The 12,546-nt window shown below is 43.3% G+C and overlaps 1 protein-coding gene across 11 annotated transcripts in view; it reads left to right on the forward strand.

The window, feature by feature from the left end:
- DST (dystonin) overlaps positions 1 to 12,546 on the forward strand; it is an 883,569-nt gene that overhangs the window by 855,546 nt on the left and 15,477 nt on the right. For all 11 annotated transcript variants that reach the window (XM_033936420.1, XM_033936427.1, XM_033936422.1 and 8 more), the window contains 3 exons: positions 2,667 to 2,818; positions 3,251 to 3,325; positions 7,945 to 7,962. In XM_033936420.1, coding sequence (XP_033792311.1) covers positions 2,667 to 2,818; positions 3,251 to 3,325; positions 7,945 to 7,962 — 245 coding nt within the window. The remainder of the gene's footprint in view (positions 1 to 2,666; positions 2,819 to 3,250; positions 3,326 to 7,944; positions 7,963 to 12,546) is intronic.

Raw genomic sequence — 12,546 nt, forward strand, 5'->3', positions numbered from 1 at the left:
TTACTAAACTGCGATAGCAGTTTTTAGCGCAGGGAGCTGCGCTGAATGCCCCACGCTGCTCTCGACGCTCATAGGCTCCCTGCGCTAAAAAACGCTATTGCGTTTTAGTAAAAGGGGGCCATAGTGCAAAATATAGACAGCAGATATAAATTCTCAAAATGGACACATTTTGATCACTAAGTTGAAAATAAAATCATTTTTCCTACATTTTTATCTGGTGATTTCATGAGTCTCTGGTCCTTCTTCTGGTCCTTCTTCTTTCTTCTCCTGCTCCCCCCTTTCTTTCTCTCTCCCCCTGGCTCCCCTCTTTCTTTCTGCCTTTCTTTCTCTCCCCCTTGACCCCTTCTTTATTTCTGCCTTTCTTTCTCTCTCCCTCTGGCCCCACTCTTTATTTCTGCCTTTCTTTCTCTCTTCCCCTGGCCTCCCTCTTTATTTCTCTCTCCCCCTGGCCCTCCTCTTTCTTTCTGCCTTTCTTTCTCTCCCTCTTGACCCCCTCTTTATTTCTGCCTTTCTTTCTCTCTCCCCTTGGTCCCCCTCTTTCTTCCTGCCTTTCTTTCTCTCTCCCCCTGACCCCTCTTTATTTCTGCCTTTCTTTCTCTCTCCCCCTGCCCCCTCTCTTTATTTTTTCCTTTCTTTCTCTCTCCCCCTATCCCCCACAAAGCCATCGTGCCAATTTCTCCACTTCCACGATTCTTTCCCTACCCTCACCCCCAAGCCAGCATCCGATTTCTCCCTGCTCCTTCCCCGATATCCTGATGTCCTGAACTTCATCGGGCAGCAGCAGCATTCACAATTCACTGCTGTTGCCCGCTTCAGGCCTTCCTCTCTGTCGGGTCCTGTCTTCATGAAAACAGGAAGTAGGCAGGACCCGGCACAGAACAAGGCCTGAAGCCGGCAACAGCAGCGAATTGTAAACGCTGCTGCTGCCCGAAGAAGATAATGGAGCACCGAGGCAGACCGCTTCTCCCCCCTCCCAGCTGAACCCCCGCTGACCCTCCTATCTCCCCCCCCCCCGTGAACCTTTCCGACCCTCCCAGCGAGAGCAGCAAACCTCCTTCGCGGCTTTCTCCTCCCTCTGCCGCGTCACTGATGATGTCATCAGTGATGCGGCAGAGGGAGGAGAAAGCCGACGCTACTGGAGGAAGGTTTGCTGCTTTCGCTGGGAGGGTCGGAAAGGTTCACTTGGGGGGGGAGAGCCCCTCCCCCCCTTGGTACGCTACTGCTGTCCAGCTCTCCTTGGTACACTACAGCTGTCCAGTTTTCTTTTTCGGCGACTGGCACGCTTTCAAAGAGCCGCGCATGCACGGCTGCTCAAAGTTCAATCTTCTGCTCTACTGCAACTTCCTGTTTCCGGTTGGGTCAGAGCAGAAGATTGAATACTGAGCAGCCGCGCGTGCGCGGCTCTTTTGAAAGTGTTCCGGTCGCCGAAAAAAAAAGCCGGCAAACTAAGGTGAGGTGGAGAGAGGAAGCTGGTTGAACGATCGAGCCGGCGTGCGGGTGGGCGGGTGGTGGCTGCGGGGACCGCACGATCCTTTATGTCTCACTGCGGTGACAAGACCATTCACCGCTCCACGGGGCGGTGATGGCCTTGTCCCCGTCCCCGCAGAAGCTGCTAATTTTCATTCCCCGTTTTTGGCGGGTTACCCGCGGCTAAATGCAGTAGCCGCGGGTAAACCGCCACCGTGTCATTCTCTAATTTGTATGTTATTTGTTCCAGTTGGAGCATAAGAAGAACATAAGAATAGTCTTACTGGGTCAGACCAATGTTCCTTCTAGCACAGTATCCCGTCTTCACTGAGACCAATCCAAGTCACAAGTACCTGGCAAAAACAAAAATAGTAGCAGCATTTTATGCTACCATCCCAAGTCCTCCCAAGAATTTGTCCAAACCTTTTTTAAAACCAGCTACATTAATTGCTCTTACCACATCCTCTGGCAATGCGTTCCAGAGCTTAACTGTTCTCTGAGTGAAAAAATATTTCCTCCTATTAGTATTACTCTATAACTTCATTGAGTGTCCCCTAGTCTTTGTAAATCTTGAGCAGTTTGACTACCGCCATCCTAAATCATAAATAAGAGCTTAAGAATAGCCATACTGGGTCCATCTAGCCCAGTGGTCTCAAACTCAAACCCTTTGCAGGGCCACATTTTGGGTTTCTAGGTACTTGGAGGGCCTCAGAAAAAATAGTTAATATCTTATTAAAGAAATGACAATTTTGCATGACATAAAACTCTTTATAGTTTACAAATCTTTCCTTTTGGCCAAGTCTTAATAATAATATTGTAATTTATAGCTAAAGAGACATATGATCAAGAACTTGCTTTATTTTACTTTTGTGATTATGATAAACATACTGAGGGCTTCAAAATAGTACCTGGTGGGTCCGCATGTGGCCCCTGGGCCGCGTGTTTGAGAACACTGATCTAGCCCAATATACTTTTTCCACTATGGCCAAAGCAGGTCACAGGTACCTGGCAGAAACCCAAGTAGCAGCAACATTTCATGTTACCAAGCAGTGTCATCCCCCATGTCTGTCTCAATAGCAGACTATGGAGTCTTCCTTCAGGAATTTGTCCAAAATTTTTAAAATTCATCTATGTTAACCACTGTTACCATATCCTTTCGTGCTATTTAAAAAAAAAATTTAAATGTGTTTCTTTTGTAGAGTTTCCAACCAGTCGATTGGAGATGAGTGCTGTAGCTGATATCTTTGATCGAGATGGAGATGGCTATATTGACTACTATGAATTTGTAGCAGCACTTCATCCTAAGGATGCCTATAAACCTGTTACAGATGCTGATAAAATTGAAGATGAGGTACCCTTTTTTGTTTTCTTCACGAAGTATGTGTCGTTGTATTTGTAAAGCACCAAGTAGTGTTCAACCTGTGAAACTGTTTGATTGGCTGATGTGCCCCATGTGCCTAGTATACTATTGGAACCCATGAAGAAGCTATAGTTGGACTATTGTATGGTGAACTACAGTGACATATGTTTAAAATAATCTATACTATAGAACACCTACAAATATAAAGTTTTTAGATGCCTTATAAGTTAATCTGTGCTCATAGCAGTGCTTAAGGAATGCCACTGTGTGCTCATTTGGTTTGCTAAAATTGCTTGACTTGCAGTTGCTTATAAAACACACACACATTAATTGAAGTTTTTATGTTAATATTCCATGCTTTATAATGTTATTAGCTCATTAATATTATGACTGTAAGCATCATCTGTATCATACTTTGTGCAGGTCACACGGCAGGTAGCTAAATGTAAGTGTGCAAAGCGATTCCAAGTTGAGCAAATTGGGGACAACAAATATAGGGTAAGTTATCAAAAGTTGCTTTTGATAATCTGCTAGATCTCTCAGTGGATTTATTTATTTATTTTGTTTTAGTTTTTTATATGCCACCTATTAATTGTCTAAGCAGTTTACATTCAGGTACTCAGTCATTTGTCCCTATCTGTCCCAATCTATCCCAATGTACCTGGGGCAGTGCAGGATTGAGTGATTTGCCCAGGGTCACGTGGAACAGTGCAGTGCGTGCTGAGGCTGTAGCTCTAACCACTAGGCCACTCCTTCCTCCTAATAATGTTCAGAGGTTTACAGGAATCTTTAGGCAACGTGGAACGTGCTTCTACGCTGCAAAATTATTGTGACTTGAAATTTAGCTGCATAATCAACATATAAATGTAGCTAATACATTGTTAGCAATAAGTGTGGGTTACTAGCGAGAGTAAGTAGTTCATATTTAGGCCCCCTTTTACAAAGCCACGCAGCCAAGTGCTGCACGGCAAGTGCTCCAATGCCCATTCAATTCCTATTGGCTTTGGAGCATTTACCGTACCAGCCTGCGCTGCCGGCTTTTGTAAAAGAGGGGTTTAGTGTTGAATGTCCCTTGAATTATATTTTCATTGATTTGTTAGAGCAAAAAAAAGTTCTTGCAAGCTCTGAGTCATTATCATGGTTAGTCTCACTGAACTCTTAATGTATACATGCCTGTTGGCAATAAATTTAGTAGGGCGGGGTCCTTATTTACTTTAATTCTACATAGAGCAATTTTCTGTTTTTTTTCCCAGATTATCCCCACAACTCATAGACAATAGCTTTCCTCAGTAATTTAGAATAGCTATAGTTCAGTTTTTTTCTTTCCAGTAGCTTAAGAACCACTCTCACAATGTGGCTACTGTCTTTCTTATGGAAAGTTCTAGTACTCCCAATAGAAATCATGACTTCAAATGACCTCAATAACCCTTATTTGGGAACCTTTAATTTTTAGTATAGGTTCCAATCTTCAGTACACAAGTAAAGTTCAAAATGCTACTTATACTAGTTAAAAAATGCTTGGATTTTGCCATCCACCCCCACTAGCACCATAGAGAACATTTGCCACCAGCCACCCAGCAAAATGTTCTGGTGTGTGCAGGCTCAGGTATGTAGCATTTCCTAGGAATATTCCCACCTTAGTGCAGATCTTCTTCAGTTCTTTCACTCAGGGTCTCTGTAGCTCCAGGTGTTTTCCCTTCATCTTCGGGCTCCAACTGACATTGAGCAGCTGAGAGTTACAAGGTTCTACCTATCCTGCTTACAGGCCTCTAAATCTCAGAGTCCCATTGGCTGACTGGACAACCCTGTCCAGCTGTCACTCAGTCATTAGCTGTCCTTACTCAGAGTGTGTTGTACTTTAGAGTTGCCTCATCATGCCCCAAATTCATCACAGTCATATAAAAGATGATATTTAAAAGGTTATGAGCTATATTGTTACATCAAATGGATATTGTACAGGTTGATGTACTACCTTAACATAAATGCCAAAAGTCAGTAACCATTTTCTAAAAACTTTGCTAAAGATGTAAATAAGTTCTGTTTACATTAGCATCTGTAGCAAAGTGGGGGGGGGGAAAGAAAAAAAAATGCATGAAGTTGTACGTGCATTGCCACATTTGGAAACCTGGTACATTCTCGACATTTGGAACATACATAACATTTCCAAAAATGTTCTGAAAGGATGGCATGATTTCTTTCAGAGAAAACTGCTCAGGGCAGGAGAGCCATGGTGAGCCAGAGAATTCTCTCCTCCCTCTCCCCCTCCACTCCCCCACTGCCAGCCACATGGCAGTCCAAAATGTTAGAAAATCTCTTCTTCCCTTAGGGAGACCCTCCTTTTCATGTTGCTCCTGATGACCAAAAACGAGGCCAAATCCCCTACCAGGCTCTCCTGCCCTGCCTTCAAAAGCTTATCACAGTGGTCCAGTTGATGGAGTTTAAAGACTATTAAAAAATACCTTGAAAAATAAGTGAACAACAATATTGGTTTGTAGTAAACTGCCCAGAATATTTCCTCATTTATCAAAATAATTATTAGATGACAATTTCAACAGTTGGAATCTAGGACAATACTTTAGTCCATGGCCCAGAAATATCAAAGAAGAGACAAGTTGATTTAATCATGTGTTTTTAATGAGAATACTTAATGGGCAGACTGGATGGACCATTCAGGTCTTTATCTGCTGTCATTTACTATATAATTCACTGTCGTGATTCTACATTAGGATTTAGTTGTACTATTTGTTTGAAAAAAGAAATACCGTATATATATTCGAATATAAACCGAAGTGACATTTTCCCCCCCAGATCCCTTCCCTGCCCTGCCAGGCTCTGCATCCAGTCCCTTTCCCTCCCCTGCCAGGCTCTGCACCCATCCCCCCTTCCTGCCTTGAAGCCTTGCAAGCCTCCTTCAAGCCTGACATGAGCCCTGGTGTTCCAGCGGTGGGCCGGGACAAGAGAGATCCCTCCCACTTCCTGTCCCAGCCAACTCTGATACATCCCACCTCCCACTCATCTCCCAGACTTTTAAAAACCTACCTTAAAGCCCTGGTGGTCCAGCAGTGAACTGGGCAGGAGTGATCTTCTTATGCACCTGCCCATGCAGAGCCACTATCTGAAATGGCTGCAATGAGTTCTCACCACAACCTTGTGAGTTCTTGCAGTCTCGTGAGGTTGGAGTGAGAATTTGCGGCAGCCATTTCAGATAGTGGCTCAGCATGGGGCAGGAGTGTAGAAAGATTTTTCCTGCCTCGGTTCATTGCTGGACCTCCAGGGTTTTAAAGGTGAGATTTTTTAAAGTCTAGGAGGCAAGATGTGTCATAGACAGCCAGGACAGGAGATGGGAGGGATCCCTCCTGTCCTGGCCCACCAGGGCTTACAACAGGCCTGGGAGGGGGATGAGTGGGTGCTGACCCGAATATAAACCAAGACCCCCATTTTTGGCCCAATAATATCGGTTTATATTTGAGGATATATAGTAAATAATTCACGTTCCACTTTCTATAAACAATCTACATTAATGCAGATTTGTAATGGTAATCCCGAGATGTATAGAAATCTTGCCATATGTTCTCTGCTTTATGTTATTAGGTTGATATTCGAAAGTGTTTCTGTAGTTGGTGGTAGCATCAGCCAGGGACATAGGCAAATAGACAATTTTGAGTAGGCCTGAGCCTAAGGCGGGTGGGCACAGAATTTGTTCCCCTTCTCTAATCTCTGCCTCTTTACACTTGCCAACCCAAAATATTAAATACCTGAGATAATGGGGATCCCCAAACCCATTTTCCTGCTCCTTGGGAAGCCAGCACTTTTCCAAATGACAGCTAGCATCACTTGCCCCAAGCTGACACCATTGCCGAGGCCAAGTATGCTCAGTGCTTTCACATGCGCAAAAACAGAGCATGAGCAGAGGGATCAATGTTGGCATCAGCTTGAGGCAAATTTTGCTAACATCCATTAGGAAGAGCGCTGGCTGTTCAAGGAGAACATTTTTATCCACAGTGTTGGGTGGGCCTGAGTCCAATTTGGGTAGGTTAAGGCCCATCCATGGCTACACCACTGGCATCAATCACAAAAATGTTTTTATTTTTTAAAAAATCCACATTAGAACTACGTATAACTTTGGTTGTTTTATTCAACTAAACAGCCAGCATTCTATGTCAAAGGGGAATGATTAAGATAGACTGAGGACAAAGTGAAATTTAAGATATTCAGAGAGTAAGTTTATAACAGGTGCCTGGTGTAAGAGGGCAAGTGGGCACCCGAGAAAAATTTGCACTAAGTGCTATTCTAGAATGGACTGAGCACTCTTTACAGAATAGAGAGAGATTAAACCCAACATTGGGCATGAAAAGTTATACCAGTTGAAACCTAGCATAAATCCTGGTATTCCATAACACTGTGCCTAAATATTTGGATCACCCCTGACCCATCCATGCCCCTCTCATGGCCATAACCTCTTTTGGGATGCATGTGGGATACTTTGGGCACACTGTTGCAGAATAGTGCATAGGTAGATGTGCACGTAAATCCAAATTCAAGCCAATTAACTCCAGTTATGCTCAACAGTTTGTTATCGCCCAATTGACTAATTAGTTTATGCACACATCTGGGCTCCGCGCCCACATTTGAGTGACCTATATAGAATCTGAGAGACAGTGTATTTTGTAATCTACGCACATGCTTGTGAACTCCAGCCAATCTGCCTCTGTACACAGCTACTGGCAAAGAATATGCCATTGTGGCCTGGCGCAGCATGTACTTTTTGTTCAGATCAGTATAAGAGATCGTAAATAAGCATTTAGCCCACATAAATGGTTCATACACCCTCCCAGTGGTGACACTGGATTAAAATACACACATCATTCATACAAATGCAAATGGGTAAATAGCAAGTATAACTTTTAAATGTCTAGCTAGCCGTTTGAAATTATATTTTCAGAGTGGGCATTTACGCTGATTTCTTCCACTGAGCAAGCATATAACCTTAGGTGGAGAGTTAGATTTTTTAAACTGAAATAGCTGAATACTGACTCTCTAGATTTTAAGAGTGAAATCTGTATAAAGAAATTTTCATTCAACTAATTATGTTTTTCCCATTTTTCATTCTTTATTAGTTCTTCCTGGGAAATCAGGTATACACAAATGGAGTGTGTCGCAAAATTTCTAACAGAATTGCTGTACATAATCATTCAAGCTTTGCGATGTCCAGTCTTTGCCACCTTGCTGTCCTTAGCTAATTCAGTGTTGCTTAACTGTGGTGCTTCCTTAAATGTTTTTTTTTGGAGGGGGATTTTACCTTTTTTTGTTTTCTTTGCTTCTTTCTGAGATGCCTTTTGTTTCACTAAGGAAATTATTTTTAGGGAAAGCAGACAATGCTTTGGGACTTGGGCATTTTGCGAGCTTTTGTTATGCCGCCATAAATCGCTTTACTTCTGCTGCTATCTGAAACGCATGCAAAGACAGTGGCGCAAGCCTCCAGGTTTCACATGCTGGTAGAAAATTATTTCCCTGCCGCTTAGTTCAGATTCTGCCAACCAGCAACATTCTGCTGTTTCAAAACTCCTAATTCCATAAAGCTAGAAAATAAAGCTCCATTATTCAGATTAGATCTCGGGAAATGTCTTTACCAAAATTCTAAAACATCCAGGTGTTTTCATGGATACATACAGTATCAGAGATGTGAAACTGGATCATGTATACCTTTTATTGCCTTATTGTTTTTTTATGTAGATAATACAACTCAAAATTAAATTAAACCAATTAAGGTTAGTTAATCTGTTAGTTATCATTTATGCTTGCCAAAAAAATAGTGTTAATAAAATCCATGATTGGATATTGTAGCCACTTCAGCCATTCAAACTTATTATGGAATATATAAGCTTGTACAAGGATGTTGTATGTGCCATAATTTAAAGGAGATGTGTTAAGATACTTAGGAGGAAGGGAGCCTTTACTGCACCTTGATTTACTGTGGGAGTCTCAAGCCTTTGATGTCTCAGTACCACAAGTTACTGATTACCGTGGCAAAAGTAAAAAAAAACTGCTTGTGAGCCACATTGTAAGCAGCATTATTCCGTGGCCAGGAGCATCAGGGCTGCCAAACAACAGCCTGATGCTTCTGGGCCACATTTTAAGGGGGTCGATACCTTTTCTTAAGAGTAGCGGTAGAATGGCCCCCAAAAAGGAAAAGCCCCTCTTGGACACCCCTTCCCCAATTAAGCCTCTTCCCCATATTACCAGCCCAGCCCATTGTGGTGAACCCCACAACCAGAACTACCCCACCCAGAGCCCTTCTGCCTACAGGTCAACCTTAGTTGAAATCCATGGGGTTTAGTAGTCTGACCAGCAGTGATCCCCAGATGCTCCTACCCTGCCAGCACCTTCACCCAAAATGGGGCCATTAATTCCCACTGGTAGCCTCACAGAATTTATTTATTTATTTTGTTCATTTTCGATTCCATTTTTCCCAAGGAGCTCAGAATAGGTTACAAGTTAAACATACAAGTACATAAAATACAGTAAAATGGTTACAATTTGATTGAGTGCAATTTCACAATACAAGATTATGTCCTAATTCTATGCATACTAGGGGGTCTAATACCAATGAACATAATATAGAGTTCACAGGTTACAATTTGCCATAGTTATCCTTAACAGTGTACGTTTTTCAATAAAAGTTTTTATCCTAACTAGACACACACTAGGGATCTAATAAGAACATAAGAATAGCCTTACTGGGTCAGACCAATGGTCCATCAAGCCCAGTAGCCCATTCTCACGGTGACCAATCCAGGTCACTAGTATCTGGCCAAAACCCAAGGTGTAGCAATATTCTGTGCTATCAACAAAACTGCCAGGTTTTAGAAAAACTATCTGGACACCCAGACAGTCCTCTAAAAAGTGGAAATGTCTGGATTAGTGTTGCTCAATTCACAGATTCGACTTGATTCACTTTAGTGAATCGATTTGAATCAATTAGTTTTTCCTCCAAAATAAGACTCACCAGTTCAGTTAACAATGCCCTTCCACCCCGGTGAGGCCTGACATAAATCCAGGGTCTCCTAAAGAAGCAGCAGTGGTAGACGCAGGTTCTGAACAGGCTGCTCGTGGCTTGTCCTGCTGGGGCCTTCCCTCTGCTGCATCACTGATGATATCACTGATGATGTGACAGAGGGAAGCCCTGGTGGGGCAGGCTGCAAACAGCCTGTTCAGAGTCTGCCTGTTAGCCGTCCAATGCCGCTGCTGCTGTATTAGGAGATCCAACGGTATGTCAGATCTCAGAGGGAGGGGGGAATCGTTCGGGAAGTGCTACACAGGTGGATGAGAGGGAGGGACGGAAAGCTGTTGCACATGGGGGGGGAGAGAAGAATTATTGTATATGTGGTAGAGGAGAGGAAAGGAGTGCAACAAAGAGGTAGAAAGGGGTGAGAGGGAGAAATCTTTCATATGGTGGACGGGAGAGAGACATGCATAGAGAAGAGAGAGTGGGAAAAATGTTGGACAAAGGATGGAAGGCAGGGAGAGATAGTGCATGGAGAGAGAGAGAGAAATATTTCACATGATAATGGAGGGGAGGAAGGGAGAGATGCTGCGTGGAGGGGAACAGAGAGGTTTGACCTAGGGCCAAGGTGGGGGGAGGGGGTGAGAGAAAGAAAATGATAGATAGAGATGGTAGACAGTGGGAAAGAAATAGAAATATTGGATATGATAGTGGAAGTGAAGGTACAGAGATGGAAGATGGATGGTGAATACAGAGAAAGAAGAAAATGTCAAATGGACAGGAAACCCTGGTGAGTGAGTTAACAGAAGACAAACAGAAACCAGAGCCTGAAAGATATAGTGGCGCTAGAAAAGGTTCAAAGAAGAGCGACCAAGATGGTAAAAGGGATGGAATTCTTCTCGTATGAGGAAAGACTAAAATGGTTAGGGCTCTTTAGCTTGGAAAAGAGGCGGCTAAGGGGAGATATGATTGAAGTCTACAAAATCCTGACTGAAGTAGAACGGGTACAAGTGGATTGATTTTTCACTCTGTCAAAAATTACAAAGACTAGGGGACACTCGATGAAGTTACAGGGAAATACTTTTAAAACCAATTGGAGGAAATTTTTTTTCACTCAGAGAATAGTTAAACTCTGGAACGCGTTGCTAGAGGATGTAGTAAGAGCAGATAGCGTAGCTGGTTTTAAGAAAGGTTTAGACAAATTCCTGAAGGAAAAGTCCATAGTCTGTTATTGAGAAAGATATGGGGGAAGCCACTGCTTGCTGGTGAGTCTTATTTTGGAGGAAAAACTAATCGATTCAAATCAATTCACTAAAGTGAATCAAGTCGAATCTGTGAATTGAGCAACACTAATCCAGACATTTCCACTTTTTAGAGGACTGTCTGGGTGTCCAGATAGTTTTTCTAAAACCTGGCAGTTTGTCTGGGTTTTGGACTCTCTCTGAGCCCCAAATTTTAAAATTTTTTTTACCCTCTAGGGATCCCAAGAGGCAGAAGATGGGAGCCACATCAGTGGCAGTCCTGCTGTGGGTACTGATGGTCCAGGGGCTGGCTGGCATTGACAGGAAAATCCTCGGTTCTGCCTGAGCTTGGAGCTGAATCTGGAGGGCATCTGTGCATGCATGTGATGTCATCGCATATGTGCATGCTTGGAGGCCCTCCAGATGCAGCCCTGAGCTCAGGCAGAGATGGGGTGTTTCCTTCTACTTCCAGCCAGCGTCAAACAAGCCTCCAGCAGCTTGCAACAGGAGTTCCTGCCCCAGACCACCAGTATTTGTGGAGAGACTGCAATTGATGTGGTTCCCACCCACAGATGATCCCCGCTGCCACAAGGTATCCATTCCTCAGGGGGGCGAGGGAGGGAAGGAGAGGAGATGAGACAAGGTTGTATGGCTCAATTTATGTGGGGGCAAGATGAGGTGTCCTGTTTTATTTTTTTGAAATATGATAACCCTACCTTATATGAAAACATGAACTGTAGTGAGAGTACCACAAAACTACCACTAGTGATTGTCAGTGCCATTTTGGGTGAAGGCACCTGCAGGATAGGAGCAACTGTGGATTGCTACTGCCCAGACCCCTAAACCCCAGAGATTTCCATTAAGGTAGGCCTGAGGAGACCTTTAGGACATTTAGGTTGGGAGCATGGGAGAGGGGGCTCCTGCTTTGAGAGAGAAATATTCAAGGTGTGGGGGGTCCCAACAGGAGAGCCTTTGGATTGAAGAAGAGTCTGGTTGGGCCAGCATTGTGGTGAAGGGGCTTAATTGGGGGGAGGGGGAGGGCCAAGAGGGGGTTTTGCTTTGAGGAGGATGCTCTGCCCAGGAGCATCAGGCTAAAGATATTTGCATCTTGTAGCATGCACCTGGTGCATAAACTATGGTATTGTTTTTACAAAGTAATGAACTGCTTTACATGCATTAGTATGTTTTTACATCTCATTACTACATACACTGCATTGACATAAATAATACTGCATTTGGACAAAGCAACCTGTGTTAGTGCCTTATGAGTTGCATTAAGGAGCAAATAACACAGGTTATTGCTTGTTGCAGTTTTCTGGGTTTCACCACGTCTGGTCTAGTAGAACCAACGTTTCAGCCATCATGCTATGGCTTTCTTCAGGGTAATCTCTGAGGTCGGCAGTTTGTCTTTATATATATATATATATATATATATATATATATATATATATATATATATATATAGAGAGAGAGAG

Source organism: Geotrypetes seraphini, chromosome 3 (genome assembly GCF_902459505.1).
Source record: "Geotrypetes seraphini chromosome 3, aGeoSer1.1, whole genome shotgun sequence".
Classification (NCBI taxonomy): domain Eukaryota; kingdom Metazoa; phylum Chordata; class Amphibia; order Gymnophiona; family Dermophiidae; genus Geotrypetes; species Geotrypetes seraphini.